At 38.7% G+C, this 18401-nt stretch overlaps 2 protein-coding genes across 3 annotated transcripts in view; one reads left to right on the top strand and one right to left on the bottom strand.

Annotated features, from left to right (window-relative positions):
* LOC126368383 (neutral ceramidase) overlaps nt 1-18401 on the top strand; it is a 354827-nt gene that overhangs the window by 182574 nt on the left and 153852 nt on the right. Inside the window, exon 16 of one of the 2 annotated variants that reach the window (XM_050012340.1) lies at nt 3854-3869. The exons of the other annotated variant lie outside the window; for it this stretch is intronic. The gene's annotated coding sequence lies outside the window, so the exon portion shown is untranslated. Of the gene's footprint in view, nt 1-3853; nt 3870-18401 lie in introns of those variants that run through there. 2 annotated transcript variants of the gene reach the window in all.
* Nucleotides 6483-18401, bottom strand: part of LOC126368324 (dynein axonemal heavy chain 2) — a 64402-nt gene continuing 52483 nt past the window's right edge. Inside the window, exons 66-79 of the mRNA XM_050012234.1 lie at nt 18252-18398; nt 17734-17879; nt 14664-14824; nt 14136-14340; nt 13572-13757; nt 12879-13063; nt 12390-12531; nt 11888-11968; nt 10906-11073; nt 9807-9909; nt 8959-9116; nt 8749-8864; nt 8175-8308; nt 6483-7747 (exon numbers count right to left, since the gene is read on the bottom strand). Of these exons, the coding sequence (XP_049868191.1) occupies nt 7608-7747; nt 8175-8308; nt 8749-8864; nt 8959-9116; nt 9807-9909; nt 10906-11073; nt 11888-11968; nt 12390-12531; nt 12879-13063; nt 13572-13757; nt 14136-14340; nt 14664-14824; nt 17734-17879; nt 18252-18398 (2072 nt within the window). The 3' untranslated portion in view covers nt 6483-7607. The remainder of the gene's footprint in view (nt 7748-8174; nt 8309-8748; nt 8865-8958; nt 9117-9806; nt 9910-10905; nt 11074-11887; nt 11969-12389; nt 12532-12878; nt 13064-13571; nt 13758-14135; nt 14341-14663; nt 14825-17733; nt 17880-18251; nt 18399-18401) is intronic.

Raw genomic sequence — 18401 nt, 5'->3', positions numbered from 1 at the left:
TTCATAAGAGAACAGAAAGGGAAAGTAAAAGGTAGGTAGGTGGTGTACTGTATCTTTCGTGTAAAACTTGTAAGTATTGTATGTTGTGTGCAATAAAGTATATTTGTATTTGTAAAGGAAGGTTTAGTCAAGATTTATCTAAGTCGCTTACACAAATCTATAACATTCATTACATTCTTTATTGGGCGCAGTTCGTATCAACCTGGAGTGTTGGAGTAGGATTAAATAAGAACAGGAGGTAAAATGAAATATAAATTAGATCGTAAATCTGTTCATTTTCATTAGCAAGTATTTATTTCACACGTTATTAATTATGTACATTATATTTACAATAAATACAAATTTATTAATTTCTAAACAGTGTCAATTTGCTTAGAAACTGTCTTTGTGACACCCTGTCACATTGTTTTTTTTTTTTCATTAAGTCGTTTGATCTTGAGGCGGGACTTGTTCAGCTTTTCTTTTAAATTTTTCATCTCGTCTTCTTGAACTGACTGAAATAAAGTTTAATAATAATGTTAAAATAGTATATGTACAAAATAATCTATAAAAATAAAAGTAAAATATATCTGATTTAAGTGCATTGTGCAGCTGGTTGAATTATACACTCTATATATGTATATCATGTTAAAAATATAAAAAAAGAAAATTATTTGATATACCTTTTCATGTAAATCCAGTCGACACTTTTGGATTTAATATCTGAAATCAAAGATAATAATAATTTACTTATATAAAACGTGTACAACTCATAATTGTTTAGACATAAAACAACTACAGACTTAGTATATACTAAGTTTATTAAGTACATAATAATATGTAGTTGAATGATAGATAGTATAAACGTGTTGTGATAACATGATACAAATATCTTATCTATCTATCCAGCAGCAGTATTAAACACCATTTCATCTGTCTGATCTATAATGTTCAATGTAGGAATAGCATCGTCTCGAAGACGCCTCCACTTTGAATTAGGAACACACATAAATGAATCCGCAGTAAAATGTTTCGAGCAAATACGGCTGTACTTATTTGGAATCCAATTTCGTCTATTAATGCGAATTATCCATTCTTTCTCTTTGTTATCGTCTACAGGAAATCTAAAAATTAAAAGTATCGATAATTTTAGTACATCACTATGGACAATCAACATAACCTCAAATCAATTCCGTATTCATCGATGAAACGTATAATATAATGGATATCTCAAATATTTTATGCTACAAATCTATTCAGCAAAACATATTACTTTCCTAAAATTGTTCAGCAGTTCACATTTCACTAGAAAATTACAAAAAACTTACCGATGAAACGACAGAAGTTGTTGGCTATTTTCTTTTCTTCCTGAATGTGAGCTGCAGCCCCATACCACACAAGACATAATGTCACACAGTCGAGACACTCAATTATTTGATATAAATAAAAGTTTCTTTCCATTTATTTGGAAAAATATTGTTAAATTATCACTTAAAACAATCTGAACACAAGACACTCGTAAACACAGTTGACGCGACCGTGTCAAATAGTTCGGTAAATATAAGTAAAATCTTCTTATGTATGTTACTATGTATTTGGCCGAGTTAAAATGAGTCCAATAGGTCCAAATGACATTTCATGTTGTGACAACCTCGGAAAAAATGAAGCAAAGAGCGAATCATTTGTCCTTTTCTCACTCATAGTTTGTGTCGTAAGCTAGAAGAGAGCCGGTTTATAGTTTCTGAATTCTTATTTTAGCCTTCCTTCTATGCTTTAGTTATTGTTCTGAGTGGCGAATTCTATACGCATCCCGCCATATCGTGGCTAACTTTGCAAACTGACATATGTGCAATTTTCTGCTAAAATAATTTCTTAAAATACACTTCTCATCAAAAAAATCGAAACACTTCCGTTTTCATTGTTTCTGTCCGAATTTAACACAAAAAAGAATTCATACGATGAAAAAAAATACATAAATGTATAGCTGGCAGTTTGGCCATTACAGTAATAAGCGAAAATTCTAAATTCAAAATTAGAATTTCATTTGTTTATCTTATAAACGAAATGAATCACTGTTTTGAGACAAATGTGTGTTTAGGGTTGGAGTACATTTAGCGTTTAAAAACTAAAAATTGGCGCCTATCCTTAAACTTTTTGTTTTTTATTTCAATACTGTGACTTTGGGACGTCTGAAAAAAGGTTTTTTTTCTAAAACGTATGGATACTTCGCCCACAGAAGCCGCCCAAGTTGTGGCATTGCTGGATTCTGGCCTTAGTCAGCGTGTTGTGGCTGCAAGACTGCATCTAAGCCTGTCATCTGTTCATAGAGTCTATAAACGTTATCGGGAGACTGGTTTGTTCACGCGCCGTTCAGGATCTGGCAGGAATCGGGTCACTTCTGAGCGAGATGATCGATTTATTGTAACAACTTCTTTAAGAAATCGACGCCTTAACGCTTTTCAACTGCAGCAGCGGCTTCGTGTTGTACGAAGGGTGGCTGTAAGTGACTCTACAATTAGAAGAAGGTTGAAGGATCGTGGACTGGTACCGCATAAGCCAGCAAATGGGCCGAAATTAACTGCAGACCATCGAAGAGCGCGCCTTAACTTTGCACGTGAGCACCTAAATTGGTCATACCTACAGTGGAGCAAAGTTCTCTTTTCTGATGAGTGTAAAATTATGCTGTATGGTAACGACGGAAGGAACAAGGTCTACAGAAGAGACGGAGAACGCTATGCACAATGCTGCATTGAAGAAAAGGTCAGCTATGGTGGCGGTTCGTGGACGGTTTGGGGAGGAATCAGCGCCGACGGTAAGACAGAGCTTGCTTTCGTGTCTGGGCCACGTCTGCCTGCACTAAACTGTCATCGGTACGTCGAAGAGTGTCTCGAGCCTCATGTGATGCCCTATGCACATTTTATTGGCAACGGCTTCATATTCATGCACGACAATGCTAGGGCTCACACCGCGGGCGTCGTACGAGATTATCTTAACGAAGTCGATATCTCTATTATGGAATGGCCAGCAAGAAGCCCGGACATGAATCCCATTGAACATCTGTGGGATGAATTAAAGAGACGAATTCGAGCAAGAAATCCTGCCCCAGAAACACTTAGCCAGCTGCAAGATGCAATCCAAGAGGAATGGGACAATATACCACAGCATGTGATCGTGACTCTCATCCGATCGATGAAGAACCGTATGGAAGCAGTAATTAGAGCTCGGGGAGGGAATACAAGTTATTAAATAAACGTTTTTTAGCTTTTTTTTTTCATTTACGTGTGTTGTTTTATCCATTTCCTTTATACTCCATACGGAATAAAAATGACTCATTTAACAAAATACGAAACCTATGAAAAATTCATTTAAATTTAGAACATTAACATTAAGATTTGATAAGCTCATATTACTCACTATTAAACGACATTTAACATTTATTCCTAAATGTACACATTTTTCTGATAATCCTGACAAAACGTAAACTTGCAAGGTGTTTCGATTTTTTTGATGAGAAGTGTATATAAATAATAATTTGTTATTGACAAAAAGCAAAAGATGCAAATCAGATTCGCCAAAAATTTCAGATACGTCAGATAGCGACGTCAGCGACAATATACAATCCGTTTGACGTAATTTCGTTGGGTTATTGGCCAATATAATATTTTGGAAGGGTTTTATAAACTTGACATGTGTTCTATAAATTTTATGCCTGTCGATTACCCGTCCCTTTCCTTTTCGGCGGCTTTCGTACTGGAATCAGCACCATTTTTTACGTAATGTCAAAACGATACATTTCTGAGGGAATTGTATGAAAATACGCATGGTATAAGAAAACCACGTACCTATGCTCAAAACTGACAGCTAGCATTTCAAGGTTAGCCCAGCTGACGTCCCACCCTACGATGCCATTTCGTAAAAAAAAATTACCCACACGTCTAATGTTTTTAAGTAATTTACTTTGCAAGATTACTTAAGATTTAAGTAATTTAGTTTTCCGATGTTAACTATTTAAAATGTAGCATTAAATTGTATTCTATGATAAATAAATAAATAAATAAATAACTTTTAGTAAAAAAAATACTTACAGTTTTAATGATTTTAATATTATGTGACAAGTAATAGTAATTACTTAAATACATTAGTCAGTAATTCACTTAATTTTCAATAATAAAATTTACGGCGTTGGAATTTTGGAGATACCTATTGAATTGTAACACTTCATCATCAACGGGCTAGCAATGGCGGCTTGTCATAGGATTGAGCACACCTGGGGGGGTTAAAATGGCCACATTGAAGCAATTCATCTAAGAAAGCAATATTGCAATTTGACATTATGTACGAATATTAACGTATATTTATGAAACACGACGTTCGTGCCTCACCCACCAGGGTCCACATAATACCAGCGTCGTGGTTCACGCCGCAACTTGTGCTGAGTGAGGCCCTTTTATCTCAGGACGTCCACCACCACCTTATGATCATTGTAATGAACATCCTTCTATGCTTTTTGTAATTGTTTTGTAAAAAAAATAAGTAATGTTATTGTCTTGTTTTTGTGTGTGGCGTCCTTTTATAATAAACAATTTCTATTCTATTCTATTTGCGTATATAAAAGTAAGTGGGCAATGCAAATAAATGCCAAATAGCAATATCGCTTTCTTAGATGAATTGCTTCGATGTGGCCATTTTAACCCCCCTGGTCTTCTTATATCATAGAAATGCACGTATGACGTCATCAATAAACATGATCAAACGTCATGTTGTTTGTTATGTAATTCTTAATTAAAAATAAGAAAATTGAGATTGATTTTTAGTCTTCTAGAATGGCATTTTATAATATCTTTAACCCAGTCAACTTATTAGTAAAAATCTTCCTGTCTTATAAATTCCGTTTATAAGTCCGGATAACTAAGTGTCAAGGTAATAAACTAAATACCTATAACATTTTCGGATCAGTAATTAAAAAACAATATACGATTAAAAACTAATGTATTATCACATTAAACAGATAACATGCATAATTATATAGGATAGACATACCAAGCGTAACATCTGGTAGTCGTAACATAAACTACTTCCGAGCACTATGGGGACTCAACTCTTTACACCAGAGTTGATGGGATCAGTCAGTAACCTTACAACTAGGGAATAGAATCCCGACTCGAGATCGCAAATTCGAGATACCGGGATTGGAAATTCAGTTCATAAAAAAAAATGTAAAGTTAGGATGGCTGAAAACGATGATATAACTGTGATAGGTTAATCCAAACAAAATATTTTTTGAAAGAAAACAGAAACCTTTATTCTTCAATATTACTAACTGTGCGGGACACGGGTTTATCTTAAGATGCACCTAAGCGTCCTTTACACAAACTGTAGGGTGGTTCGCCGTAGAAGAAATACCACCGGTTACAACTCACGGTTTATTTACTATAAATTACACTGTTTAACAGGTTCGTTAATTATTAAAATGCACAGTTCGCCACTATTAAATGGGTCGTTCTTCTTTTTTATCGACAATAAAAAGACATTTTCTCGATTTATCGGATTTAACATCTTTAAAATTATAACGGCAATAAATATTTTAAAACATCATATAAAGATGTGTCTGTAGAGGACTATTTAGTGGTTCTCTTTATCTTGGTAACATACTTTTCTTTGCAGGCGCATTCTAAAAAATATTGTGACAGAGTGGCCCTTTTCATCGGAGACAGCATTTCAATTTACCACTCTGTCACATAATTTTGTGAAAAACGATCAAGCTACGTTAATAACTAATTGAGGAACCGATTAGTATTTTGCTTGTATTTTGAGTATAATAAGATAACTATATTTTTGGACAATCAAAACATGAAATAAAATTCTAAAACATAACTTATCAGAAGCAGAACGAAGGACAGATCATTGTCGATAAAAAAGAAGAACAACCCAAATACACTTGTCGTAATAAAAACTGTTCGCAAAAGTTTACACAAAGATAATTAGATTGACTCGCTCACTCACTCACTCGAAAGTTCGATAGTGTCACAACACTACGCGGATAGCAGATTCGGATTCGGAATATCTCACTGTTAAATCACAAAACTTCACTATGCAATATTTCACGGTTCACTGACACTGTAGAATTTACGGAATTTACTTTACGGAAAAATCACCACTATATACTGCACTATAATAACACGGTAGGTACTTACGAACGCGACGGAAAATAAACGGACAGAAATTCACTTTAAAACCGGGCACTGAACTATATCACACACTATTTCACTGTAATACTGCACTGGAACTCACTCACTATTCTTCTTGCTCCGAACTGCTTCGATTTCTTCTCGGAAGTGATCTGTTTCCTCTTCGGAAGAGAACTGTGGACTGTGTCGCCGGCGGGGCCGCTCGCCCTTATATATGCGCCGGTAATATGTACTCGTAATTTCTAGGTCCCTCTAGATTTATCGATATACTCGTCGTCGTCCGTAGAATTTTCTAGTTGCCAACCCTGACTGCTCCTGCCCTCTATTGTCGAGTAGCAGAATTAAAGAGTGAGCGAGAGGGAGATATAAATGAGCAGAGCAGACATATATTTGACAGATGACAGCAATCTTTGGCTTCTCGATAACAGATGGCGCTACTGAATTATTTATCGATATTTCCAAACAGATTCGTAATGGTGGCGGTGTTCCTTATTTTTGTCCTGTGAATGGTGCCCGTTTATCTGTCATCTGTCATTCTCCGATTGTCAATTTTGACATTAAACATATGTTTTTCGGCGTTTCATATTCGATATTTGTTTACGAGTTTTTCTATATGATTTCATTACTGTTGCTGCTGTAATCTTTTCGGTTGTCGCGTACACTAACTAAATAATTAAGTTTTCTTTGGAAATCAGCATAATCAAAACAAAAAGTATAAGTCAAGGAGATTCACCCAATCTCGTCAATCTCGAACGGGATATGGTCATATTATGCTTCGGAATTGATCCCGAAAAATTTGACGAGATCATTTCCTACTTACAACCCACAGTTTCTTTTTGATGTGACTTTTTTTTGGTTTGCCGCAGATGGCATTAACAACTTAAGTTGGCCGGACAAATGGGAAGCGCTGAGGGCTCTCACCCGGTGCAATTTAAGACAACAGGGCGTGAACCTCTAAAACCTATTTTTCAACCGTCGTAACGTTTTATTCGGAGCGGAAGGCAAGATGGAAACCACTGCCCTATTTTTCCCTAAAAGTAGCATGGAGAATGCTACACCGACAAGAGCGTGGCTCTTAAATTAGTGATGACGAAAGTTTTATTCGACACCGGGGTTTTTGTCAAATTAAATTGTTTTAAGAAGCCGCCTCCACACTTTCGTGGCATTTTGTGGGATCACTGGTTAAACAAAGCTTTGATTAATGTAAAAAAAAAATACTAGAACTTTTACGTCTTCAGGTAAGGTAAGCGGACCCTGTGAAAAACGGGATAACGCTGCGGAATAAGTCATCATCACCAATTTAAGAGCCACGCTCTTGTCGGTGTTGCATTTTCCATTCCAGTCTATCAAAGCCCAATTCCTTGACTTCCCTATAAGACACGACGTTAACCTAAGAGCGGAGCAAGTATTACGCTTAATATGCCGTTAACAAATATAGAACTAAATAGCGAGTGTGCATAGCATGGCGGTGCCTCGTTTGACCCAAAATTCTGCGTTTTCCTTCCCTGCAGGCAAATCTGTTGCCACTACAAACGCGCCCTTACGCAACGGGTAGTAGTAGCACGGACAGATGTAGCGATCTGAAACAATAAAAACGTTGAACGTTGAAGACTACTCGTTTCTTGCGTTCGTTCCGAAATGATGGTAGAATAGAAGACAGAAGTAGAATAGAATTATCACTGAGGTCCTGTTTGTAATCAGCTTTTCAAACGGGGAGCGCCAGTTAGTACCCCGGAACTGAACTTGCACGAATGAGTTATTAATGCATAATCATTCATTCAACGTAATTATCAGGGATAAACTTTTACGCCATTTCGCAATTATGGCTGAGAAGAAGAAATTACAAGAAACTGCAACAGCCACATATCTATTAAATAAATAAACACAGTTGGCTGGACCGTTACACACGGCGATACGGCTCAACAGCTATAGCATAAAATATGGCGGTAACTATCCTTCCCAAAATTTCTTCCCTTAGAGTCGCGCATTCTGGTAAAAAGGACTTACTTTTCAGCCGTCTGCCTGTGGCCTTGATAGGCTTGAAGTGTATGGGTGTCATAGGGAACACGAGCTGCATAGGCAGAGGTTCAGCCAAATAGCCGTCCTTCTTGAACCAACTCGCACCTTCTAGGAATAGCCCCCTGAAAACGTTGTGATAGTGGTTAAAACACATGATACCGGGTTCTTACTGCTTTAAAATCAGACTGCCGATACTTCCACACCCGCAAGTGTTGTGATCACGGAAGTTGTGATGGTGGTAATTTTTGATACTTTGTCAGATGTGACTTTGTAGGAAAGGAAAAAATGGAACAGAATCGCTCTAAGCTGTAAGGCCGCCATTTTCCACGTTCCTAGTTAAGTCTCTTTTGTAAATATTTTCTTTTATTTTGATGCACTCTAATCCAGTGGTGGTTGCTGCTTCCGATTACATCCTGTTTAGGGACGGTACTGGAAAATATCGGCCCCCGAAGAACGTAATATACCTGACGGCTCTGTTACACTAGAGGTGTTTCGGCACATCCGGCAAGATAAGCAGGTGACCGTGTTTGCTTCCAAGATAGAAGCATAAGACAATATATACCTAATATAAACGCCGCCGTCTCGTGGCGGTCTCACGAATGCAGACTCTTCTAGAGGCAACACGGTGAACTCCCAGCATAGCGTGTCTATAGGCCAGCTCTCCGCTCTAGCAGTTGTCTGTAGAGTTAAGTAGTATCAGTATAGTAGTGATCAAAATCGCATGTTAGTGAAAACTGCAGCTTAGGGAGACATCTAATCACGTGCTGTATACCTGCATAACGGCAGTGAGGAAGCCAGTGGGTACCACGAGGGCCGGCAGCCAGCACAGCGTGGGCGGCGAGCGCGGCGCGTTGGCCCAGGCTGACAGGTGCTGCCCACGCAGGAACAGCTCGCGACACCACGAGCCCAGTGGCTTCATGGACGGACGACCTGGAGCAAATAATACATGGCGATACAAAGGACTTTAGCAAACAACTAAACTGACGCCTCGTCTGTGGAACCCAGAAAGGGACGGGTTTTACTTCAGGTATATAGAATCGGACTTGCTAAACACGGGTAAAACGAGCGGCAAGACTATGCCATACTAATTTAGAGGACTTTCCGGAGACGGACTTAGAGAACTTATCGATAAAATATGGCTGTCCTTTCCAAAATAGTAGACCACTCATTTGGGCGATCAGCGGAATACTTGTCAATGCTTGTCATAATAAGGCTTATCCAAATAGGCTAGTTTCCAACTTGTCAAATCAGTTATTTTTTACTAAACGTCAAAACAAACACGTCAATTTGTATGAAAAAGCACACAGTGGCGTCATAGAATAACGTGATCAAATTTCGGACTTATTATTACGTTTTTCGTGATTAAAATTCATAAATAAGTGAAATAGAATAAACAATATTTTTTGGTTAATTTTAGATCTTTATTGACTGACCTAATCTTTATTCACCTAATTATGAGGCGCAGTCGGGTTGATTGGACTAGCGGTTGGTGGAGATGTTTGGGATAGTAGCTCGGGACCAACAGCTTTATCCATTTTAGAACAAAATATTTGACTAGTGACCCTGTCTACTTCGTGATTTATGTGTAAAGTGTGGTATAAAATCCAGGCTGTCTGTTACCTTTAATCCAAAACACAGGTGTTCGTCCTTCAAAGATGCAGTGATACATAATTTCAAGTTCCTCAGACATTACCACCAATCCTTCGATAGCACGACGTAATTCCTGAAGAAATATTGACAATGACTTGATCTATTAGCTAATTAGCTCTATAAACTATATTATTATACCAATCTATACTATACCGACCAATAGCAACCTGGAACCTGACAGAGGGCAGCAGTAACTGTCAGTACTATTCAGAAGCAGAGGATAGAAGTCCTAGTACGGCTTTGAAATAGACTACTCTGGGCGCCATCCCACTCGCGTCAGACAGAGTAATGCGGAGCGGAAGGCAAAAGGGAACCCACTGCCCTATTTTTCCCTAAAAAGTAGCACGGAGAATGCTACACTGATAAGAGCGCGGCTCTTAAATTAGTGATGTAGTCTATTAGTATTTAAAAGGTACAACCCTTTCAAGACAGGAGCGCCTGCTAGACTAATGGACATCAGTTTTGTTTTACATTAGCATCTTGGAACTAAGGAATACCACACTACCTATGCAGTCAAGTAGTGCATTATATCCGAGACAACTCTGCAGGTACGTAGAAAATAAATGCAAACCTGTTAAAAGTAAACTAAAGGTAGTAGTTCTGCAACCCACAAAGAGAAAAGATCTAAAAATCCTGACACGAAAACGATACTGACCTAGTCTTATCAAGAGATGCAAGTTCAAACCCCGACTGAAGTCTCTAATTCTCCAAGCATGGGTAACAAAAGCCAGTCTTCTTCTTACCGTGTGGGTTGTGAGGTGGAATACCAGCCTCATCAACCCTGGTGTCAGGTTTATTATTGAGCCTCCAAAAGCCCCTGACACGGCTCATGTAACGATTACTCACTTACATCAGTAAATAGTAACCGGGACCAACGTCTTAACATGCCTTCCGAAGCACGGATCATCTTACTTTCGGACAATCAGGTGATCAGCCTGTAATGTCCTAACCAAACTAGGGATCACAAAGTCATTTTTGTGATATGTCCCCACCTAGATTCGAACCCGCGGCCTCCGGATCGTGATTCCAACGCTAAACCACTAGACTTACCCGTAAGAGAATTACTTACCCGTAATCCAGAAGTAATCTTGTTTATAAGCGTGTTGTAGTATTCGAGCTCCTGCAGCAAGGAAACGCACATGGGCATCACTATCTCGGGGCCCATCAGCTTCTCGGTCGTCTCCACGTCGATCTTACCGGGGAGCTTCTGGATCATTTCCTGGGCTAAATCGTCCACCTAGGGCATAAAATCAAATCAAACAGCGGTTATTTAAAAAAATACTCTTTTGCTGCGGGTCCAACTTCACTAACCCTGATCATAGGGTTATTATTACAATAATTAATAATCGTTTATTTTCACGGGATGTGTACTGTATACATTTATGTATTATCTTCTTCTTCTATAGTGTAGGTTGTGAGTTGGATTACCAACCTTATCAACCCTGGTGTCAGGGTTACTATTGAGCCGCCAAAGGCCCCTGACATAACTCATGTAACGACTACGTACTTATATCAGTAAGTAGTAACCGGGACCAACGGCGTAACGTGTATTACACATACTTACATAATATAATTCCTACTTATTATGTTCTATGCATTCGTATTTGTTTATATTAGGTGCTTACTATATTTGCTTACCGTTTATACCTGCATAAATTACTATTATAATACTAACATTAAGTATTTATATATTTACGTTTTAGTGATAATATTTTTTTTTATGTACACCTAAATTCTATTTTAAGTAATTTGGTAATATTTAATCTATGTACGAATATAAACGCACATTTATGAAACACTACGTTTGTGCCTCACCCAGCAGGGTCCACATAATACCAGCGTCGTGGTTCACGCCCCGACTTGTGCTGAGTGAGGCCCTTTTATCTCAGGACGTCCACCACCACCTAATGATCATTCTAATGAACATCCTCCTATGCTTTTTGTAATTGTTTTGTGAAAAATTTTTAGTGATGTTATATCTTGTCTTTGTGTGTGGCGTCCTTTTACAATAAACAATTTCTAATAACGTTACAATACTAGTATAGACTTGCCTTCTGATCTTCCCCTCCGCCCGCGCCGCCGCCGCCAGTAGATGAAAGTTGAAACAGCGTGGTGCACAATATAATTGCATCCTGTTGCAATAAATAGTAAAACGTAAAAATTAAAAACCTATTATCAAAAATATCTAGTCCAAAATTGGGTTGAAATAATATATACCATAATTATATTATATTCTATGATGACCAACATATGACTCGTTTGTCTTGCTCGCATTCAAACGGTAAGGTGGCAAGCGGTAAGAATGAAATATTTGTATGGAATGTCCAGGGTGCGGCAGTAAGCAGTACATTTTTCAGTCCTGTTGCCAAATGAATCATCCTATAACGAAATACTAAGGGTGGTATTAATAAACTAATCTCAGCTGAGACTGCCCTCAAGATCGTGCTCAAGACCCTGTTTTTATATGAGAACTGTCATATTGACATGATCTTGAGGGCAGTTTCGCAGCTGAGATTAGTTTATCAATACCACCCCTAGTGTTGTTGACTGTACCTGGGCTAAGGTAGCGACATCGGCGGAAGCGTGTTGTCCGACGGACTCGGCGCGTTCCGATGGCGGTAACAAGTCCAGGAAATCGCGATACGATTCCAAACTGCCGTCGCGTGGGATGTGATAAGCTGGGATACTCGATAATCTGGACAGACAAACAGACACAATTTACACCAATTACGTTGAACAAGTAATTCGAGTCAGATAGTTACAATATAGCAAAACATGGATCAGGGGGGCCACATCGAAGCAATTGATCTAAAAAAAAAACAATATTGCTTTTTGACATTTGTAGGCATTGCGTACTAACTTTTGTCTTACGCAAATATCAAATTTTAATATTGCTTTATAGATGATTTGCTTCGGTGTGGCCTTTTTCACCCTTCGGAATTTCGAAATAACCTTCATCATAAGAGATGTGTTACGTGACAAACGAACGGACACTAGTGATTTTATGAGGGTTTTTTCACAACATATTAATATCAACATTACCTGTAGAAGTTGGTATCCAGAGCTTCTTCGTTGAAGAATTGGTTGATATACGCGATGAGCACGCGCTTGTCCCAGTCGTCTGTGATATGCCCGCCATAGTTAATTATAGAGAACAAGTACCGCAGTGCGTCCCACGGAACTTCCTCATATTCTTCTAGATAGTTTGCCAGCAAGTTATCTGACACCTGAAGATATTAATTTATCACTTTTTATTTCATATTGAAATTATTGAAAGATAAAACAGCTTACAAAAGCGATTGCTGATCAAAGGAAATCTAACCCAAAGGGAACATTTTAGAAAAGATTAGGTTGTAGACTACTCTGGGCGCCATTTCACTTGCGTCAGACAACTGCGGGGCGGAAGGCAAGAGGGAAACCACTGCCCTATTTTTCCCTAAAAAAGTAGCATGGAAAATGCTGCACTGACAAGAGCTATAATTGATGATGATGAGGTTAGGAACGACAGTTACGGGTTAGATTATGTAACCGAGATTGGCGGTTTAACGTTCTTCCGACAAATTTATTTTCGAAGAATCAGGAGATTTTGTACTAATGGACAAAACCGTAAATCTGTTTCCAACGATACCCCAATTAAATCCAGGACTACACATAAATCAAACACAGTGAGCCAACAGACCAGATAAGGCATTTTTGTCGTAATTAAACTAGTATTGGTATCGTATTAAAACTCACGTCAAAGTCAGCGTCATTGAAGCTGTAAACAGCATTGTAGCCGAGTTGTCGGAACCGCTTGCGTGCGATCAGTGTGCAATGGAAGAAAGCCACGCAGAACAACAAGCGACGGTACATTGGGGTAGCCTCGTCGAACTTCTCTTCATTGATGTTCGCGAACAGCCGGACTAAGTTGCCTTTCAGACCCTAGAGCGTAAAACAGTGACATTAAGTTCCCTAGAGTAAGATTCCGGCAAACCACACTAAAAGACACGTACCAAGGGTATTTAACATCCATCTATCTATATAATCATAATCTCAGTCTATCTCATCACTTAGATTCCAAGCGCAGTTACTAATCATCTACAGACTTGTGCTCAGTGGCTTTACTGTGTCCCTTACTTAATCTCGACGCAGCCAACCAGTAACATTGATATTCAATGAGAGATATTTTCCCAACCAGTAACAGTGGTGATAGTAAGAAGGTTTGTTACCGGATATGAATAAAGGGGTTTTACCCGAGTGAGTAAAACCGTTAAAAAGTAAGTCTTACTCGAGTGAGATTGTTTTATGACCAAATCTAACCTGAGGAGGCTCAGTAGTCATCTTGATACTCCTCTGCAGCACGCCCAAGGGGAACTTATCATCGGGCATCGAAGACAGCCACAGTCGGAACCGTGGGTGTATCTTAGGATTGTCTAGACCTCTGAGAGACCCTAGCCATTGACAAGCCAAGTGGCAGTTAGCTAGGAACACCCAGCCGCCTTCTTTCATACCAGCCGATAGCAATCTGGAATACAAACACATCATCTGCAAGTGTTCTTATGAATTATTAAATGGATGCACCATTCCCAGGCCGTAAAGGAAACTGCCGCTTATAATTCCTACATTGTCACACGTCGCAAAAGTCGGATACGAGCGATCTTCTCCTGATCTTGTGCCGCTCTCCCTCTGCGACTTATGGCCATTTAAACTGAAGTAGAACCCAGAAGGGGTTAGATAAATCTAGCTCGGCACCCGGTACGAATTGGTGCGGGGCGGAGAATTACTGTTCGATCCGTAGTATTATGCTAGGGTTTTAGCATCTGGCGTGAAGGACTTCAATCAACGTACCTGGTAGCTGTTGGCGCTTGACCCTGTCCCAAACTGAGTGTCTGGAACTTGTCGAACATTTTCACGTCTGTCGCGAGCTGAATAAGTGCCGCCGTCGGGTCCACTCCGGGAGACAGAACGAATAAAAGAGATGTCTTCCAGGTTGACTCCTCCCACGCCGCCTGTAAGTAAAACTTGTTCATAATTTGTAGGCCCACGGACGGACGTATTGGGAGAAACTCAAAGCTGAACATCCACTTAATACTTATGGTTTGTTTAAGGTGATGTGTTTCAGTCAGCTAGGTAACGCTGCGTCAGTAGATGGCGTTACTTCTGCAGTTTTCGTATTTTTTTCCATTTATTCGTTTAGTGTTGAGTTCTGACCCAGTGAAATGTTAGGTGGCGAAATCTTACATACATTATCTTTAAGTTAAGCTACAATTTTGAAGTATTTACTGAAGATATCATATTGAAACATTGCATCAAAAGTTGGTGTCATTTCAATTTGTGTACAAACACGAAGCTGTCACACACACATGCGAACTAGGTTAGCTATTAAAAGAGATGCATAATTTGAAGTCTACTTCTAACTTCTAAATGGCGCATTTGGTAAAGCAGTAGCCGCCATTCTTAAGGTTCACGGTTCAAACCCAACTGCATGTTTTAATTGTTTTTACTTTTTGTATTTTTTTTTACAATTGAATTTGGCGAACCCGTCTATTTGTTACGGAATTTTCAAAAAGTATCACTTTTACCAATAATATTATAATTAAGTATACAATAATTTACTTTGCACTAAAGTACCTTCCGTAATTTCCGTATTTTTTATTTTGTAAAATTCTAATAGGCATTAATCGCATCAGTGAACATGCGGCTAACTAAAAAACTACTGAACGGATTTTCATACGGTTTTCACCAATGAGTAGAGTGATTCATGGGCGTGCTTTAGGGTTTATAATTTATCAACATAATTATCGTTACAAATATAGCCGACTTGGAGCTTTCGGCGAAAACGCTGCCTGAGCCCATTGAGATATAACAAAACAACGTATGGTTGAATTGTTCCTTTTTTGTAGGTATACCGAAAAGTCCACAATATGTCATAATAATTATATTGTGTATAAAGAATTGTGTATATGTATTGTACGATTTTACAAATAACGATCACAGTACAGTAATAATAAGGTAGATTTTTCCTAAATTGCGTAGGTTCAAACTTTGTCGCATCGCGTTTGAAAGATGTAATAGCGCTTCAGGACGTCCCGCAAGCACGGCGCTGATGTCGCAGTATCCGTATATAATTATTATGACTTGTCATTTAGTTCCAATAAAATCCGCGGGACTTCATACGTATGTCAGTGACAGCTGGTGATAGCATGCGGGACACTTAGCACCTAATCGAATTCTATGTTGTTTTCGCGCCCAGTCCAGACGACTCACAGCGCATTTCTGGACATATATTTACGCGTGGTGTTTATTGTTAGGTTAGTTAGTTCAGGTTAGGACGTCTTTTTATAACGAGGACGTTAAAAAAAGACGAGGCTGGGACGTATTGAAGTAGTATTTCCATATATACGCGGCCTGAAATGGGCTGTTTCGGGGACCTGAACTGGTTGCTGTCGAACTTATTATCACGTTTTCTTGATTAAAATTCATAAATAAGTCAAATAGAAAAAAGAAAAAAGATTTTATTTAGTTTTAGATCTGTCATGATGTCTGTGATGTTTGTTTATTATACATAAGAATTTCAAAATTTATCTTATTTTTTTTCCCAAAGGGCAAGGCAAAGGGAACTATGAACATACAGCCATGTCTTGTGTTTTTTTTTCTTGATGATGATTAATGAAATGATGAAACCTAAGCCCCCACCCTCGGAGCAGACTCCTACTCCGATCCCCAAACGAAGTAAGCGGCTTGTTGGCGCAAAGCGAAAATAGATAGGTACACTTTGTTTATTGAATATTCCGATTTAATAATACTATCGGGAATGTTTTCCGACTAATGTGATCATTAACCACAAAACACCACTTCGTATTGATTATTTAGATTATTCAATGAAGAAAGCAACCTTCCCGTTCCCGGTCCCACCAAAAAGTCCGCGGCAAAGAGAATATAAATAAATCTGTATGTTGGATGGAAAAACAATTAATTATAAATGTACTATTTAGGCCGGCAAATGCAACAACTTCTTTTTTGATTTGGTTTTCCCCGAAGGGTAAGGCAAAGGGAACTATGCCCATACAGCCATTTCATTTTATGTATTGATTTTTTATTATAATATATGTCCTCTTTTAAAACACGGTATTTACCCATTATTTAAAAATGTTTAAATAAGATACGTTATTACAAAAATATTTTTCCAATATTCCTTTTCTCAGATTGTAGTATTTTTAGTTTTTTATTTATATTTATTCTCTTCATACAAAATCTCTTTATAAATTGTCACTGACATTCTATTACACTTGTCAAGTAGTCAAAGCCTTTAGAAAAAAAAAACTATCACGCACACAAACTAACATTGACACCTCTACACGCTCAGCAAATACACTGTAATCTGCACCACTACAAATGTAGAATTGATCAAAATTGAGGGTCTGAAATATGGTACTTCTCGTATTCGGACCCTAAATTTTTGTTAGTTTGCGAAAATAATACACCAAAATATTACTATTTATCGGTTTTATAACAATATTCCTCTATCCGTTTTCCTGTAGCACTGCATCAACTTTTGGTACTTGCACGTGGAGTTTTAGCTGTTGGTTCCAGCTACTATTTGGTTAAGAACGTTTCACATGAATCTTTTCAGAATACTTTTACGGCACCCCGATTTCATACAAACATAAACCACGGTTGTGATTCCTTATCGCTTGGGCAGAGCCAAAAATTATAACAAAATACTTTACAGAAGATACGAAGTCTTAAGTTTCGTTCCTACCAAAGCGAAGAGGATGAACGTATATTTGCAGGAATCGTTAAATCATTGCGAGTGTTATCTCCCACGCTCTCTCGCACGTAAATTTTACTCGTAATTGCTCACAACCAATTGGATTTTGTTCTCCGAAAATATATATTTTTAAAAGTTATTCCTTACCCTGATATCAAGCACGGGAGGCTCGACGTACCGCGGGCCAAGCACGCTAACAATAAAGGTGGTGATACACGCTGACACGCGGTCCACGCGCAGCGACCGGATGAACAGTATGCGCTGGAAGTCGTTGCAGATGTCGTTCCATTCGCCTAAGAACAGCGGTTCGTTAAATCTACCAATATTTTAAGTGTTCGAACATATTAAAAAATGAATGATATGGCCCCTCGAGTCAGTCCCGGACTGGCCATTACCAAAGCCCGAAGGGCCGATCGCCGTCGTCGGCCGGCTGGTCTGGCTGCTAGCTCGTTCGACCATCGACTGCTATAATTATAAAAAATGTAAGCAATCCTATTCAGTAAAGGCGTGGTTTAGGTCTACCTCATAGCGGACCATCTCTGACCGTCGATACGGCACCGGTAGTTCATACTTGTGGTATTGACTTACGATCCCACCCAGGCCGGTTTCTCTTTGCGCCTGATTCGAGCAGATAAAGCTAATCAAAGCATAGTGATAATAAATACCAAGTATGGGCAATGTCTCTGGTTCAGGGTGCAGGTACCACTCCTTCCACTCCTTGCTGAAGGTCTCGAAGGAGTCGATGACGCCGTGGAACCCGGGAATCTTGTCCAATTCAGTGATGTTATCCCAGCATTCGTCCGGCATCCAATCTG

Source organism: Pectinophora gossypiella, chromosome 7, assembly GCF_024362695.1.
Source record: "Pectinophora gossypiella chromosome 7, ilPecGoss1.1, whole genome shotgun sequence".
Classification (NCBI taxonomy): domain Eukaryota; kingdom Metazoa; phylum Arthropoda; class Insecta; order Lepidoptera; family Gelechiidae; genus Pectinophora; species Pectinophora gossypiella.
Note: the sequence above shows the minus strand (reverse complement) of the source record. Positions and strands in the feature narration are given on the sequence as shown.